The sequence below is a fragment of the Gymnogyps californianus genome, chromosome 4 (genome assembly GCF_018139145.2).
Source record: "Gymnogyps californianus isolate 813 chromosome 4, ASM1813914v2, whole genome shotgun sequence".
Lineage (NCBI taxonomy): Eukaryota > Metazoa > Chordata > Aves > Accipitriformes > Cathartidae > Gymnogyps > Gymnogyps californianus.
Window position 1 is genome coordinate 66758946 of NC_059474.1, and position 18175 is coordinate 66777120.

General features: G+C 40.3%; 1 protein-coding gene across 1 annotated transcript in view; it reads left to right on the forward strand.

Annotated features, from left to right (window-relative positions):
- The window catches only part of WDFY3 (WD repeat and FYVE domain containing 3), a 145710-nt gene extending 130343 nt beyond the window's left edge, over positions 1 to 15367 (forward strand). Inside the window, exons 55-66 of the mRNA XM_050895386.1 lie at positions 1214 to 1305; positions 1646 to 1858; positions 4885 to 5032; positions 6078 to 6232; positions 6672 to 6830; positions 8410 to 8589; positions 9704 to 9886; positions 10772 to 10868; positions 11933 to 12262; positions 13364 to 13475; positions 13855 to 14052; positions 14888 to 15367. Of these exons, the coding sequence (XP_050751343.1) occupies positions 1214 to 1305; positions 1646 to 1858; positions 4885 to 5032; positions 6078 to 6232; positions 6672 to 6830; positions 8410 to 8589; positions 9704 to 9886; positions 10772 to 10868; positions 11933 to 12262; positions 13364 to 13475; positions 13855 to 14052; positions 14888 to 15008 (1988 nt within the window). The 3' untranslated portion in view covers positions 15009 to 15367. The remainder of the gene's footprint in view (positions 1 to 1213; positions 1306 to 1645; positions 1859 to 4884; positions 5033 to 6077; positions 6233 to 6671; positions 6831 to 8409; positions 8590 to 9703; positions 9887 to 10771; positions 10869 to 11932; positions 12263 to 13363; positions 13476 to 13854; positions 14053 to 14887) is intronic.
- The last annotated feature ends 2808 nt before the right edge of the window (positions 15368 to 18175 follow it).

The window sequence follows — 18175 nt, forward strand, 5'->3', positions numbered from 1 at the left end:
CATGCCACCATTTAATATTCAGAGTGGGAAGAGGGCTATCCGGGACCCAGATGAATGTATGTGGCCAGACCTTGCCCAGGGGAATCACCAATGTCCTTGGGTGTGAAGCTTGTGGGGGGATACCAGTTAGCTCTTCACTGTTAGGAAATGAGTATTTAGCCTGTACCCCTGTGAAGTGTAGCCATTCTCATGGGTAAAACAATAATTCCATTCCTTGATACAGAATGTTTGTATTGTGAAGAAGATAAATCCTGGGATGAAATACTGTTCCACCAAGGCTTCTCAGTACAGTTTGCTGTTACGCTGTCTCATACTGCGATTTATTTTCTTCAAAATATACTCAATTGGCATGCCATTACTATGTACATACTAAACAGATGCCAAATACAGGAAGTTATGTCTTCTCTTAAATTGGGGCTAGCACAAGTTTTCCTCATAGAATAAGTTTTCCAGTTTTCCAGTTTTTTTCCAGTTTTCCTCATAGAATAAGAACAAGGAAGTTGAAAAGAGATAAGAAAATGAACCTTGCTGTGTTGATTCCTCTGGGAGCAAAATGGACAGCTGCTATGGCAGCAGTTCCCGGTAGCAGGGCTGGCTGCTTAGGTGTGAGCTAAACTGACATAACAAGATTCTGGTTGTGGAATGATTGCATAAGGCTATTTTACTGACTGTTGTTTTCATTAACTTTCATGCACTGCAGTGGGTCTTTCTCATGATGGGGAGAGAAAAGCAGAAATATACTTAAATAGAAAAATAAAGACAAAATAATCATGTTCCAAGAGCACTTAATGGGGAAACATGAAGCTTTTGAGTTCAGACTGTACATTATGAAGTTGTGAACACTGAGAAGGAGTAGTCTAATCAACACCTCTATCTAAAAGGTTAATGTTTATTTTGAAGAGCATATGCTGAAACACTATCATCATCTTCAAAAGTCTTAGCAAGGAATATTTGAACTCTTCCTCCTGCGAGCAATCTTACATGAACAACTGAGGCAGAATTTTTCATGTTTTATTGCCCGACATTTAAAAACACACAGTATTTTAAAGAAAAGACTGAAATGGCTTGCTTTATAAAGGAAAGGTGTTAGAATTTTTTTATTTTATTTTATTTTATTTTCACCATTGCTGTTGCAATGCAGTTTCAGTGCTTCTCTCCAAATTTTTCTTTTCTCTCTCTCTTTTTTTTTTTTTTTTTTTTTTTTTTTAAATAGGTTGCAAACAAAATGGCACTAAACTTGGCGATGTAATACTCCCCCCATGGGCAAAAGGAGATCCTCGTGAATTTATCAGAGTTCATCGGGAGGTAATTTGCATTTTAATAATGACAATAGAAAACATCAGTTGGGACTTTCCACTGCATATTAATCTAAGCTTGATTTGTGCAGTCACAGCTACTAGCCAGTCCATGAGTTCTGCATTGATGGCTAATTGTTGGAAAGGGCTGTAGAATTGTTGTTTCCTCCCCTTCCTTTTTGGCTAGGGAATAGCCAAAGGAGGGGGAAGGACTTGTTTCAGTGAAAAGCTTTATCAAAACGTAACAAGAATATGTCAAAATATATTCTGCATTTTTCTTTGTGGCAGGCATAGTAGACTCAACCAATGACCAATACGGCTAGTTTTAATGCATACCCTTTGAATTTCAGGCTCTGGAATGTGACTTTGTGAGTGCACATCTGCATGAGTGGATTGACTTGATCTTTGGCTATAAACAGCAAGGTCCTGCTGCAGTAGAAGCTGTAAATGTCTTTCACCATCTCTTCTATGAGGGGCAAGTGGACATATATAACATCAATGATCCATTAAAAGAGACAGCAACCATAGGATTCATTAATAACTTTGGACAGATACCAAAGCAGGTATACCCTTTGTAGAATTCTTACTTGCCAAATAACACTCAAATTGAAATGTATTAATATAGAACAGGAAAGTGTTTTAGGATTGAAACTTCCTTGGGAGTGTCTTTCCATATATATTCTTCCAGTGATATGAAATAATTTACATTTCCATCATAAATGCAATGAAGATCAACTTTGGGCTTTGCTTGTGAGATTAGAAATATCTTCCCCTCCCCCCCCCCTTTGCATCCTTAGAATAAAGGCGAAATGAATTATGGTTCAACTCTAAAAATCAGCATCAAAAAAAAAAAAGTATGTTCCTGCTGCAAAGTCAGAGGGGAGCAGTGAAAGTGCAACTTCCAAGTAATGCCTAGTGTTTAAGTATTTTAACTTATCCTGTAATAAAATAATTTCTGTAATAACTTATGCTTCCTTTCTCTTACACCAGTCACTTGGCATTCTGCAGGGCTTGGCCACATCTTTTATTTGAAGAATCTGTTGAAAAAAACTCAAAATTTAAATTAAGAAGATTGACTCTTGTAGGACAGCTATAATTAAGAAGCTATATAGACGCATTTTTGGTGCAGCTTTAAAGTTTGTGTTCTCTTTAAGAGACTACATTAAATTATTAAATGTAGTATTAAATCTGAAGTTTTACTGTGTGGGTTTTTAGGTTTTGGGGGGGTTTGAGGGTTTCTTTCTTTCTTTCTTTTTTAATTAGGCATTTCTTTAGGGTTTTTTTGCTGTCCGGTGAAACTTTTAAATGTCATCGGTGCATTTTTCCAATACTAGATCTAGTGGAAACCACAGATACCTTCAGCAATTCACTGGGAACCCAACCTGCATGTTGGGAACTCTAGACTACAGCAGCACATAATGTTTCAGGACAGCCACAGGATATTTCCTGTAGGGACCCACTAACAGCTGTCTGTCTCTCTTTGCTTGGAAGGAAGGCTGAGAACTATTCACCTATCCTCTGTGGCTGCTTTTCTCCTTTTCCTTCCTTCCTTCCTCTCTCTCAATAATCTAGATATGTAGTGGCTCTGGGGTTTTCTCCTCTTAAGTAATAATCACTGGGTTGTGATGATAATCAGACATGGCCCAGCTAAAGCCAGATGAACAGATAAAGACTGGGGCTGAGAGCAGGGCAATGGAAGAGCATTGCAGCTGAGTCCGAAGGTCTGCCTGAATCTTCAAATGCCTGTTAGGTACAAACCTATGATGAGATCTACCAGAAATTGCATGATGCTTTGCTAGAGGAAATAGGCAGACTGCAATAATCTCGGGAAACTCAAAACCCCTTCCTTAAGTCATTTTTGGTGGTGAGTGCTCTTGGAGGACATTTTTATGTAACTGTAGAGTTTTGCTATGACCCTCTGTGACTTTCCACAGGGCAGGCTATCTCAGTGATGTGGCTGTTGCGCAGTTTTTCACTCCTTTGCTGCATGGAGATGTGACATGAGGACTACATCTTCTTTATCCTATCTTTTCCACCAGTAATGCCCCTGGTAGTTCTGTTTCCCATTTTAAAAAGTTGTGCTGCAAAACATTCCAGAGCTGGTGCTGCATTTGGAAGAGGGCTCTGCGAGGGTCCTGAGATGCCACAGCCTGGGAGGGCAGAGCAGAATGAATAAGCAAAAGGAACGGTTGCTCAAAGGAGAAGGGAGGTTGTGGGTTTTTTTCTTTAGAATCACAGAATGGTTTCGGTTGGAAGGGACCCTAAAGATCATCTAGTTCCAACCCCCCCGCCATGGGCAGGGACACCTTCCACTAGACCAGGTTGCTCAAAACCCCGTCCAACCTGGCCTTGAACACTTCCAGGGAGGGGGCATCCACAACCTCTCTGGGCAACCTGTTCCAGTGCCTCACCACCTTCACAGTGAAGAACTTCTTCCTTACATCTAATCTAAATCTACCCTCTTTCAGTTTAAAGCATTACCCCTTGTCCTATCACTACATGCCCTTGTAAAAAGGCTGGAACTGGCGTTTTTTGAGATAAGTTGTCCATGTGAACACTGTATGATGTGCCTTCTCTCTCCATCTTCTCATAGCCCAGCCAGACGGAAGGCATGCTGTAGTTCAGGGAGAGCTGTGGCACGTAGGCCTGTTGTTACCCATCGTACCCAGAGTGTAGGTGCGAGAAGTAGAAATGTGTGTGCATGCTCATAGCTCAGCTACCTCAGGCTTATGCATGTTCCCTCTGCTTTGGATAGGCCAACAGCTAACACATCTCAAAGGGCTGTAAGGAAAATAACTTTCAGCCTTGGAATTTCAGTTCTCCTTTCAGTGCTGTACTAGCCTCTCTGCGAAAGAGTAATCGAAATCTTACAAAATATCACTCAATGTTTATATTTGTCATTGACATATAATAATACATACCATCTACCATCCAAGATGTTTATTATGAATTTATCATGTGATAAACCTTAGTGTGTGTCATTGATGATCACGGCTTATTAGAAGCGATGATCGGCTTGTTTAACACTGTCTGAGATACCAGGAATGGTCACTGAAGCAGTAAGATGGGAATTCAATCACTTGTAATGAAAAGCTAAGCAGAAGATAATCAGGTGCTAAGATGCATTTCTTGTGCGTGATTGTCATATGTGGTCCAATTACATGCCCACCCATGCTGTTACTCTGTTCTTTGGTAGCCTGGCTGCCTCAAAGTGCGTGAACTGCTGTTTGTGGGACACAGTTTGTTTCAAAGCCAAAAATTAGCTTTCTGTTTGTCCTAGGTTAGAATTTAATACCGCATTATGCATCAACTTTGGGATTTTTGCTTGCTTTACTTCAGCTGCTTTTGCAGCTGGAGGTAGCTTTAAAAATACTTTGCTTGTTATATCCTTGTTGGATTTCATATTATTTGTTGAAGTCTTATTGAAATGGTTGCCGTAAGTTATTAGTGAATACTGAAACAGTTAAGTAACATTTGCTGACCTGCAGAATTTTTAGAAAGTAAATTGGACGTACTGATGATCTTTTTAAGCTTGTGCTCTTGTAAGCCTGTATTTTTTGATTAGAATTGATTTCTTGATGAATTTCAGCTCTTTAAAAAACCACACCCACCGAAGCGTGTTAGAAGCCGACTGAATGGAGAGGCTGTGGGAACCTCTGTGCCCCCTGGTTCCACAAGTGACAAGATTTTTTTCCATCATTTGGACAACCTGCGGCCATCTCTTGCCCCAGTGAAAGGTAAACTGTAAAACCACAGTAATTATTCCTGTTTCTTTGCCAGAGCATTCAGAGTTTCAGCAAGATTGTCCTTTTCCATGTTTTGCTTAGTTCTAATGTTCTTAATGCCTGTACTTTTGTGAGAAAGACAAATTTAAAATATCCTGATGCTGTAAGACTATGTTATTAGCTACCTTAAAGTGTGCTTGGGAAGCACCAAATCTGTGCCAGTTTAATATAACTTTTTTAAAATAGAGGGATAAAATTGGGCCCAAGCACCCCTTTAAAGTTTTAATTTAACAAACAATATTCAGGGTACATTGCTTCTGAGCCTGCGATAGGCTCAATTTTTGTGATTTTTGTAGCAGAAGAATTCTTTATCATGGTGCCAAGAAATACTGAGAAATGTTGGCAGGAAAGGGTGGTGTTGGTAGCTGCACTGAGACAAAAAACTGTGGTTTTTGACTTCATATCTGACATTGGACTGAACAAAAGTTAATTGTCTGTGAGACAGGTAAATGCTATATAGTGATTTCTTTCCTAGTTGATTAAATGAATCTGTGCCTGCCTGCTGTCAAGAGAGAAGCACCTACTATTACACAGGACATAGCAGGGCTATGCTGTAAGACAGGAAATTAGAAAGCACTAATCTATATTTGCAAAGCTTGGGGCAAAACAGGTAGAACACCACAGGCTGTAGTCAGGAATGTAGCCTGTGGGAATGCTTGGCCAAGTTGTTGGAATTGATACGAAAAACTTATTTTTACTTGTGCTGAAAATGGTACAATCACTTTTAATGACCACAGACTTCTTGTCTGAAGAACACCTTGTGCAGCATTGCACGTGGGATCAGAGCTATCTGTGATCCTTGGGGTGTTCTCACCACTACGGATGGTGCTTAGCCCTGCATTTGTTAGGAATGTAGAAAAAGTTGCCATCATTGCAGTTGAAACAAAGATTTGTGTAACGTAGCCAACACAGAGATCCTGCTTTTGCAGAGCATCAGGTATTTAATGGGATTTGTCTGTGCTAGCAATAAAACATAACCCCATCTTCTTTTTTTTAGAGCTCAAGGAGCCTGTGGGACAGATCGTGTGTACTGATAAAGGCATTCTGGCAGTAGAACAGAATAAGGTTCTCATCCCACCTACATGGAATAAAACTTTTGCTTGGGGCTATGCAGACCTCAGCTGTAGACTGGGTACCTATGAGTCGGACAAGGTCTGTAATCTGAAATTTATTTCAGTGCTGAATGTACCAAAAGCAATTAGTACTCAATAGTGAAAAAATCTAACAATGGAAATTTATTTCACATGTGAATGAAATAATCCTGTACTGCATATATTTTATTGCTCCCTATCTGGCAGTCTTCATCAGAACGCTGGCAGAATGACATAAACCAATTAATAATAATTTTTTACCAGGTCCGCAAAACATGAATGAATTAAATCTCTGCAGTTAAAGCTCACCTCTCGTGTTCTCTTGGGAGGCATCTTATGGCAGAGGCTGGAATTGCTTCTGTTTGAGGAAAAACTGCATAAGGGGTAGCGGCGATACCTTAGTTAATGGTCCAGCGTGCAGGGTGACACTCAGGTTTTTATTTTTATCCTACCAAACACTAAGCCTGCAAGTAATTCTCCTTTGTTTTCTTTATTTTTAGGCAGTAATTGTTTATGAATGTTTGTCAGAATGGGGTCAGATACTGTGTGCCATTTGCCCCAACCCCAAACTAGTTATCACTGGAGGAACAAGCACAGCGGTGTGTGTGTGGGAAATGGGCATCTCCAAAGAAAAAGCTAAAGCCCTCACACTGAAACAGGTAAAATACAATAAAGATGCCTTTTATGTAAATTTTATTACAAGATCAAAGGGATTATGAAAGGAGTATTACTCTAAGTAAGCTTTGAAGCCATGAGTCCCACAGACCTTTGGAGAACTGAGTAGTCGAGGTACTGATCTGCATTGAAAGTGGGCAAAATGCGTCTTTAAAATTGCATCATTTTTAAGGATAGTTGATCACCAGGAGCTTTTTGGAGAGATGGGGAATTTGGTAGTGATGTTAACAAAATTATACAGGTGTGTTTTGTGAAATCATCTGCTTTATTGTAGTGTTGTATATAAAATACCACAGTCTGAAAACTGTGTCAGGGAGGGCAGTGAAGGAGACTGTCTTAAAGGTTCATTTTCCTTTGTAAATTTTTTTAAATTACTTTTTTCTTTAAAAATGTATACAGTTAAATTACACTTCTGTGTAAAACTTTGCTCTTTCTGGCAGAGATGTTTGTGGAGCAGAGTATACTTGTTCAGGATCACCTTAAGTTGTTCTTGCTTTGTTAATTCAAAACATCAAGTTCTAATTTAACAAACGAGCACCCATGCTTTAAAGTCAGTTGCAGCTAAGTGCAGAATAAGTCTTGTGTGTTTACTAAAAAAAAAAAACCAAACAAAACAAAAACCACAAAACCCACCCACAAACAAAACAAAACAACCCCAAAAACCCAACTACCTCAAAATATTCTAGAAGCTGTGTATCATTGTTATAGGTAGCGAGGTTGTTAAGTGTTACTGTTCCTGTTACCATCATAATAGCACGACTTTTTCTGGAGGAAAGCTTCCACTCAAACTTAAGAGAAGAAATTTAGAGAGTTATTTAATAATTTCCCTTGCATGGTCTCCAACAACTGTCCAAAGCTGTGTTTCCAAAGCATGTTAGTTAAGAACAGTGCAAGATAAAACATTGTATCTTGAATTTCAGGGCAGCATATTGAAGGCCATTTACTGTGCTTTAGCCAATGATTTGTAACTGAGTAAGTTGCAATAATCTGACTGTATTTCAGACTCCTGTTCCTATGGTTAGGTTAGGCCTAAAATGTAAAAGCAGGGCCTAATACAAGGAGATGCTTGTAATTTTCTCCTCCTTCCAATTGACTTTGCCTTTTTGGTTGCAACTCTTTCTTGTCTCTTTTATCTTTTCTCAAACATCAACAGAAGTTTATATAGGAGCCATTTTATGTTTACAAAGAATTCGTTTTCAGAATGTAATTTCAGGTGCAGCCTAGAATGCATACTGACCCTATAAATAGGCTACTGATGCAGATGGAGGATTCAGAATGGGTTGGAAATTTATTTTTGGGTTTTTTTTTTTCAGTAGAAGGCTATATAACATCAGATCCTTGAAATTTGGTTTTGTGGGAATTCTTTTTAAATGGAAAAAAATATTACTCCTATCATTTTCAATTGTGAAAATAGTTGCCAACTGAATACTTGTAAGTCAGTTGCATCTTCTGATAGGATATCCAAGTTTACATTATCTGAATCTTTTCAGATAAGTGAGTTTAATGTAGTAATTTTTGTGCTCTCCTGATTGCAGCTTGTTCCTCCTGACTTTTGTTTTGCAGGCATTACTGGGTCATACTGACACTGTCACATGCTTAACAGCATCGCTAGCTTATCACATAATTGTGAGTGGATCACGGGATCGCACCTGCATCATCTGGGATTTGAATAAACTCTCTTTTCTAACACAACTTCGAGGTCACAGGGCTCCAGTTTCAGCACTCTGTATAAATGAATTAACGGTAAGAACCAAATACCATTCACCAATGTGCAGTGGAAACAGTAGCAAGAGTCAGAAATTGTTAAACTGAAGAAAAACAAACTAGACTCTTCTGTTAGTTTGGCAAAACTTGTATAACTCATCTGAAAACTAATTACCTGGTTTAGGGAATAATTTGCATCTTTTGTCCAGAGACGCATGTGGGTTTATTCCATGCAGAGTGGCTTGAGCTCAGAAGGGCTTATTAACAGTGCTGGCAGCAGTATAGCTAGTGTGGCGTTCAAAGTGGGTTGTCAAACCTGCCCCAGGAGCTAAGAAAACATTTTGATATGTGACCTTGGTTGACTTCTGTTCTCTTACGCTTAACTTAAAGGAAGCAGAAGATACCTTGCATGAAGCTGCAGTGACAATTGTAGCAGAAACAGACGTACCCTAAAAGCTTATCTCCCTGGAGGTCCTATAAGTTACAAGTTGCCATTTATCCAGCTTCCATGCACATCAAAGAATTTGCCAGAGTTGAAACTTTATGTAGCAGGTCCATCAGGGCTGGATGGGCCATGTTGCAACTGGAGCAGATGTAGTGGTTGAAATCAAGACAAAATGGGGCTGTAATGCAAGGAGGGGGTAGCAAGAGGCACAGTTTGTTAGCTGCTAGTAGTCTGGTGGTTGTAGCATTGCCAGTGTTTTAGACTGCAGCTCCCATTTCCCCTCTGCACTAGTTTGGACCATCTCTTGCTCTTTTCCCAGTAAGGAAGCAAATGAAATTTAAGGTGGTACATGTTTGTGAAAAAGAGCGGAGTCAACATGAGCAGAGTCTTTGAAAACTGAGAAGGGAAAGTACTGAAAATACGCTATTGGATTGTTATGCTGTGAAAAGTGGAGGAATTGGTCTACTCATATGCTGTAAATACAACAAATAGGTTGCTACTAAGTCTGGTTTTTTATGTACAATTTAAAAAAAAAAGCATATCATCCTAAAGATTTGTTTAGGTGGCCAAACTCAGCTTGAATAGGACATCCTGAAAAGTGCCAGCCTTGATGGCTGAAATTGGCTTATAAATGAACCTGGCTTATATTTTTGCTGAAGAAAACCTGAGACTTGTATTAAAATATGGAGGTGTTATTTGTCTTTGCAGGGGGATATCGTATCATGTGCTGGCACTTACATCCATGTATGGAGCATTAATGGCAGTCCTACTGCAAGCGTAAACACTTTCACTGGCCGAAGCCAGCAAATAATGTGTTGCTTTGTCTCAGAGATGAATGAGTGGGATACCCAGAACGTCATAGTAACGGGACATTCGGACGGAGTTGTCCGGGTAAGTACCAGGAATCACTGCTAGGAAAAATAATTTTACGCCTTAGTAGTAACAGTAGTTAGAGAAGTCCTGTCTATCCAACCCAGTGTCCTGGCCAGTACCAAAAGCAGTCCTGCTATACTTGGGTGCTCCACCTGAACAATTAGTCCTGCAGGAAGGAGGGAGTCCAGGCTGGGTAGACGATGCAGACTGCTTTTGGTGCTGGAACCAGCTGTGCCATTTTTGCACAGGGTGTGGTGCACTGTATCCTGTCCACAAGTTAGATGGACACTGAAGATTCATGGAAAACTCTTTCAGTGAGCTGACATTCCTATGCAGTCTTTCAGTTTTCTTTCTCCTTTTCGATGCACTCGTCGTGATGTGGTAACTAGCAATAGTCCACAGCATACATTTTCCTTCCTGTTCTATTTTGGTCACTTTTTGGTCACCAGCTTTCATGCCTGGAGATTGTAGTTTTCGTTCATCATTTTTGTTCTACACACCTTGAGAACAGTTCATTTTGCTGCCTAGAAAGAAAAGAGGAACTTAGTGGCATCTCTGATCACTGCGAGTGATTTTCAGTACTTTGCTGTGTGCAGTCCTGGGTCTGCCTTAACTGGAGCCTGCTGGTCAGATAGCTATGTGGAGAGGATTTTTTTTTTCTTTGAACAGCTAAGATGTTAAATAACTGCACAAGACTTGTTCACTTGTGATTCAGGCATGAACACAGATGTCCTCTTATAGTATCTAGCCCCCGAAAACAGGGCTTAGTGTGGAAATGTGACCTGCCTCTTGTGCTACCAGTGCAAACGCACAGCTCTAATAAGCCATCTTAACTCTAGAAGTCGCTCAGAAGAAAGCTAAGAGTTCAGTACGTGCCACTTTGCTTATCCCCTGTCCCTCCAGTTCTGGCGGATGGAGTTTTTGCAAGTACCAGAAACACCAGCTCCAGAGCCTGTGGAGATGCTGGAAATGCAAGAGGATTGTCAGGAAGCACAAATAGGTATGTCTCCTGACAAGTGTTTCGTATTTGCCTTTTATCTGATCTTCGCTATACGTAGGTAAAATCCTGCGGTTATAGAGTGCAGAATGAACGATGGGGATTTTGTCTCAAAAGACAATAGACATCCAGTGGGCATAATAAATAGAGCATCTGAGTTCTTTGTTCACCACCTTGCTTATGGTAGTTTCATACTGCTATGAGTAAGAAAAAATCATGCCCATCATAGCTTTTTTTTTCTGTGAAGATTGAACTTTTCTCTGTGTGGTTGTTTCTGCTATCGGTGAACCCAATGGATGCTACCTTTGTCCAAAAGCTAATTTTTTTTTTTTTTTTTTAAATTTTGAAATGGAATTATAGCATAACGGCAGAGTTAAAAAATCTACTGATAGAACAGCATGCTGTTTAGACAAGCAATGCTGGCCATATCATTTTCCCCTGTTGGAAGATTTTTGGTCCATGCTTGATGGATGTTTCTTTTAGTCATCTCGTCTTCCTCTTGCCCTCTTCATATTGAAAATATGATCTGGATTTGGATCTGGATCGCATGATACTTATTAGTAATTATTATATAAACACAGCTCTTTTTCTTCAGGGTCACTAGGAATATAAATATCTTCAGCAGTTGCTTTTTTGTATTAACAAATCTGCATCATGTTTCTCAGTCAATCGGAGTTTCAGCATAGCTGACTGTGCTTACTTGTGTAAGTTTTGCTGAAAGGCAGCAGGATTTCATTTTGCTAACTTGAGCATTTTTGAAATGAGTACAATGAGTAGAATACTCATTGTGTCTATCATAGCCTACCTCAGATGGACTATTATAGGAAATAGCTTCAGCTAAGGAGTGCTGTTTTCTGACAGACCAGTGCAGAAAAGATGAATAGTGTGATTCCTGGCAGGAGCTGAATCTCCTCAAAGGCTTTGAGATGTCTGCATGCAGTTTCCCTCTAGTCATGCTGTGGTGGTACCTGTTGGGTTGTAGGTAGTGCAGAAGCAGAATAGGGAAGAAGCTCAGGCTATAAGCAGCCTTGCTAACCAATGTCTTCTCTCCTGTTGGGTGAATCCAGGGCAGGAAGCCCACGAAGAGGACAGCAGTGACTCCGAGGCAGATGATCCGTGCATAGGCCAGGACACAAAACTGCAGGAGAGCCAGAGTCAACCAAGCAGCACCAGCCACAGGCCTAGGTCATCGTCAAACAGAGCAGCGGCAGCATGGTCAGCAGACAGCGGCTCTGATGACTCCAGACGTTGGTCAGACCAGCTCAGCTTGGATGAGAAAGATGGCTTTATTTTTGTGAATTATTCTGAGGGACAAGCAAAAATGCATCCCCATGCTCAGGTTAACCACTCACACCCTACTTATGCTGAAGCACGGCACTACAGCAAGCTTAAACCAGGTAAAAGAAATGGGGCACACTTCCTCTGTCAGATACACGTGCTGTCAGCACTGACCCATAAGGCAGTCTCTCTCTGTCTATGCAGCTTTGAGCAGCGTTGGCTGATAAATTCCAAAACAGTCAGTGAAGAGAAAAATTTCTATGCAAAGGTTGCATGTTGTTCAGGCTTTTCCTGAGAAGCTGTGGTTAGTTTACTAGCCAGCAACTAAGCCACTCACTAGCCATCACCACCACAACCCCCTGCAGCAGGATGGTGGAGAGAATAGAAAGAACAAAAGCAAGGGAACTCACAAGTCGAGATAAGGATAGTCTAATAAGGGAAGGATAGAGGAAGACAAAACAAATGATGCAAAGGCAATCACTCGCCACCTCCCGCAAGCAGAATTATGACCAGCCAGCCTCTGAGCAAATGGCTGCCTTCCCCAAAAACCCCTCCTCTCAGTTTTATTGCTGAGCATGATGTTATACGGTGTGGAATGTCCCTTTTTGGTCAGTTTGAGTCAGCTCTCCAGCTTGTGTCCCCTCCCAACTTATTGCGCACCTCTAAACTCCTGATGGGGGGTGGGGGGCAGAGCAGAGTGGGGAAAAAGAGAAAACCTTGACACTCTGCAAGTACTGCTGAACAACAGCCGAAACACTGGTATGTCATCAAAACTGTTTTAGTCACATGCCCAAAACACAGCATCATATGAGCTTTTATGAAGAAAATTAATGACAGTTGGAAATCTGAGTCTTGACTTTAAAAATAAAATAAAATAATTAAAATAAAATAAAAAATGAAAAAATGAAGCTATCCCAGTCCTGTCAGGCTTTGGTACAGGGCTACCCTGTGTATGTCACCGTTCTCTGCAGCTCCCAACTGGACTCAGAGAAATTGGAGGCTCTGTGCATTGTTTTGTATCCTCTCCTTTCTTACATGCATTGGGGAGCAGCTGAAAAATATGTTTTTCCTGAGTGAAACTTGAGTCATAGAGAGTTATCTCTGGGGGGAGATATTTTCTTTCTACAAAGTCACACATACAGGTACGTTGGGGGAGGAGGGAACAAAAATGAGAACAAACAAATTTGCTTTTACCCCTCCTACTTCCCACTCATTTCTAGGATACAGATGGGAGCGTCAGTTGGTGTTTAGAAGCAAACTAACTATGCACACGGCATTTGATCGCAAAGACAACGCACATCCAGCAGAAATCACTGCCCTTGGCATCTCTAAGTGAGTAGCTCGCAAGTGATTGCTTAAAACATTTTTTTTTTATTTTTTTTATTTTTTTTTAGTCTTGTCAGCAGGAAGCAGTACGAACCAGCCATTGTTCTTTGCATAATGCTGTTTTGTGGTGCTTCTGTTTAGGGCAGCCTTGTTCAAGGACTGAGATAAAGAAAAATACTAAAATAAGTAGACTTACTCAGCTGCATTATGTTACACAGAGTGTTTTTATAGCTCCATTTCTCAGTCAGGACAGGCTAATTTGCGCATTAGTTACTATACCAGTAGTTTAACATATTACATATTCTGACATGTAAAATTGATCATCGATGTCTGCGCGTTACTGTGCCAGAGTTGTTGCAGGAATGCTTTTGCTTTTTTCTTGCAGGGATCACAGCAGAATTCTTATTGGGGACAGTCGAGGCAGAGTGTTCAGCTGGTCTGTGAGCGATCAACCTGGCCGATCTGCAGCTGATCACTGGGTGAAGGACGAGGGGGGAGACAGCTGTTCGGGCTGCGCAGTCCGTTTTTCACTCACTGAGAGGCGTCACCATTGCAGGAACTGTGGACAGCTCTTCTGCCAGAAGTAAGTCAGCCAACAGTCTCCTTTGGGCTCTTTTCAATAGAGAATTTTAGGCTGGGTAAAGCTGTTGCGTACCATGGAACTCTGCTGAAAGACTGAGGTTTCCCTTACCAAAACAGAACTGATGAAAAAAACCATGAAAACTCTCAAAACTTCCAGGGAGGAATTAGAAAAGATAGACCAGCCCCTTTATAAATCCAGTTAGCAAGACAGGTATCAGGAGAGAATGAAATCTGCTTGCAGCTTTGAAAACCTTCCTGTTGCCCATCTGGGAAAAACTCTAGAGAAATGAGCTTAGCAAAGGAAAAAAAACAAAACAAAACAAAAACCACAAAACAAAAAACCAAACAAAACTATTTTGCAGCAACTAGTTGTTCTTCTCAGTCTACAAGCAACCTGGTCAAAATGTAAACTGTGTGCAGGACTGTAAGGATGCTGATTTAGGAGCCAGTAGCATGCAGCCTCAGACAGGAAAATGTATGACACAGAGGATGTACGTGAGCTCCCCTTACTCAGGAGCTGAGGTGGGAGTCTCTTCTCTGGTCCACCGGGTCAGAGATGGTATTTCTAGTTTCATCTCTGTAGCTATACTTTGAGTCTAAACTGGTGACAACAGCTGTTTTTAAGCTACCTCTCATGCAGAGTCACTGCATTGATTCTGTGGTGATCATACAAGTTAAATTCTGCTTCTGCCACACTGCATTGTGTTTCTTTGTCAAGATAAGTTTGGACAGCTTTCTGGTATTTGAAGTCATGATGATAACTTCCACACCTGGATAGAAAATGGCGAGGTCAGGAGAGGACCTGTGTTCACAGCGATGTTTGTTTTCCTCTACAGGTGCAGTAGATTTCAGTCCGAAATCAAGCGTCTGAAGATTTCATCACCAGTCAGAGTCTGCCAGAACTGCTTCTACAACCTGCAGCATGAGCGGGGTTCAGAGGAGGGGCCCAGAAATTGATGGGGTCCTGGCAAACAGAGACCCCATCCAGCCCCACCATCACTTCAAGAACTAGTGAGAGTATCATGCAGTGATCGGAAGGGATTAGAAAATTATTGTCTGTTTACACTTAAGTTTATACTGAGTTTTAAGCACTAAAAGTAAAAAGGGATCATTGAATTGATTTGTGTTGACAGAAGGTAAATGAGGCTAACAGCATAATTAAGTGAAGAGCAAGGCCCAGGAAGACGTGATTAATAACCACAAATCCAATAGAACTGTCAACCCCTAAACCTATGTTGATGTGGCTATCGAGAAAATCCTCACTTATCCTAAACACTTGTTCTTGTCTTGTTTTTGTAGAGCTAGTCATCTTTATCGGGGGGAGGGGGAGGGGAAGGCTTTTTAGAAGATAGTTGTAAATCTGCCTTCTTCACAAGCAAATGTGTATATTGTAAATAGGTATAATGGCCTTTTTATCTAAATATGAACTTAACTGCCTGTTACATGGGACTTCAGATTAACCACTATACTTTGTGTGGCATCTTTATCTCATCTATCAATTTAAATATGAATGTTTAAAAAAAAAGAAAAAAAAAACCAAACAGAAAACTCGAAGGCATTATGCGTATTTCTGTTAAAAATCCAGTCTGTGCATGTTTGTTCTTTCAGTTGCCCACGGTATCTTAATTTAAGTAAGGCTTTTCATAGAATTACATGGATTTTTTCAAAAGAAAACATTTTTGAGAATAGGACTTGGAGTATTTTATTCTAGCTGTAAGATAACCAGGAACTAAATTGTACACTTGTGTTGCATTTTATACCAAACTATTTACCACCTCAGTGTTGTTCATATTTAATAAGGCCTCTTTTATACATATGTCAGAGCTGCAGTTTTGTTAATTACTTAATGTTCATTAGCAGCTGATTCATGCAGTGCAAGAACCAGCTTTTACCTTCTTTAGTCAATAGCAATTGGCTTGCATATAGGTACAGAATGAATTCCTTGTGCATAAAATTTAACCACTGTTGTCCTGTAGCTTGTTTGCAAAAAAACTTTTGGAACAATAGGCATTGCTCTAAAACAGGGTGATATTAGTCATGTCAGAAATGCTTCTAAGAGCTATCTTCGTGTTTCAGCACATGGCATCAACTTGAGGACAGCAGTAGATTTCCATTATGGTTTTTAAGTTCCAATATGAATTTAATTGCAGTATTTTTTTACTACTCTGTCATTTATTTTGCACTACATGTGGGATGAAGTAGAGACACTGATATCCACTGGGATTGGAACACGTGCATCGGATAGGCCCATGGACTTAATTTCTGAATGAGGTCTTGCCAGTGGGTTTTTGGTTGGGCGGGGGGGGGGGCAGGGGGCAGGCTGGTGTTTGGTTTGGTTTTGTTTTTTAACGTATGTGTATATATTTTGTAAATGGGTGACAAACTGATGTAGATCTAGGTATATTCACAATGGATTCTTTTAAATAGCGGTAAGGATATGACCCAAACCAACAGAAGACAGGTGGCCTTGCTTTTGCTCTGCTAGTACTTCGGTGAGTGTCTTCACTTGAGATGATGACATTGCCCTTCACTTGGAATGATCTGGCCCTGGGACAGCAAATGGTTAAAACTAGCACTGTCATCGGAATTGCACCATCGAAAATGTCAGACCTTCTGTGGTGGTGTGAGCTCCTTCCCAATGGTCCTTGGTACTGTGGGGGCACACCTGTCTTCTCTTGATTTGAGCTTCTAGCAGTGAATAATTTGTTAATCCTGACCACTTACTATTTACCCTGGTATCACATGTTTATGCATTGAAGGTTAAATATGTATTTTGATACATGTTTGTTTATTATGTATGTGCTGGTCTGTAAAATGAGATATATTCCTGTTTTGGTATGTATACTAGGTCCCCAAATGAACAGAAAGGCTTCTCTAGAGCCCTTGCGTACTGTTGAGTAAATGCAGGTTTGTTGAGATTAGCTGACCCAAATAGATCCCTTTGGATCCAAAGAGTGATGATAAAGTAGCCACGCTGCATGGCTACCCTGACAGATTTGTCCCTAAAAACAAGAAGAGGTCCTCAGTAAGCATGTGTGGAGCACTGGAATTTCTGCGTTCAGCTGTTCTCTCTAACGTTGCCTTCACCCTTCCCAAAATGATGCAAAACCAGCATAGTTCAGAAGACAGGCTAGTGGCCTTAACGTTTTCAGTTTGAAGAAAAGGCTCTTTTAACAACTCTTAAATGCCTTTGAGTCCACAGAGTTTTCTTTCCCTTGCCTCCAGATTTCAAATCAAAACCAAATTTAAGGAAGTCATCTTTTCTACAGACTGGAACTTGCACAGCCACGTAATGAAACCCTAATAAAAACAAGGGTTATGACATAACACTGATAAAATCTAAACACTAAAGCAAACAGTTGGCATGTAGTACTAACGCGGGGTCATGAAGATAGTGGGCCATCAGTGAAGACGTAGTCAACTGCGTTCAGCTACATAAACACGTTGTACGGGTGTTGTTCTACGCTTTTGATGTTTGGCAGCATACTAAAAAATTCAAGGTCATTATTCTTTACAAATTCTGTAGTGTAGAGGTTAGTCCCAATTTACATTTTGCAAACAAATCACCACAGCCCTCTGACTTAATTCTTCGGTTGCGCTGTTCCAAAAACCACGTTCTTGCTTGTAGGAGGTGGAGGGGAAAAAACACACTTGCTCGTATTTCCTCTGGCAGCTGGTGCTGTGGGCAACTGTTTTGTTCACTTGGGAGTGGGTTTTTTTTCCATTTCTTTCAAGCTTCTAATGCAAATACTTGCTTTGTTTTTCATGTAAAAATCTGTTGAGCAAAAATATACTCATGTACACTAACATTGGTAGACTGTATTCTCTGCAAGTACCTCACATGTCTTCTCCTGCCTTGTTCTTTGTAGTATACTTATTCATGTACTCTTAACATTTGTATGTAGTGTGCAACTGTAATGTCATGCTTATGAGAGGGGGTTGGCTGCCTCCGGCCGACATTCATCAGTTCAATAGCAAAACACTTTAGATAAGTTATTTTGCACTTTCTTATGTATAAAATTGGTAGAAACTTATATTTGCTTTGTATCATTTAAAGACTCCTTTTGTTTCAGTAAATGAACTGTGTATAAAATACTTATGCAGTTAAAACTGTTTTTAGAAAG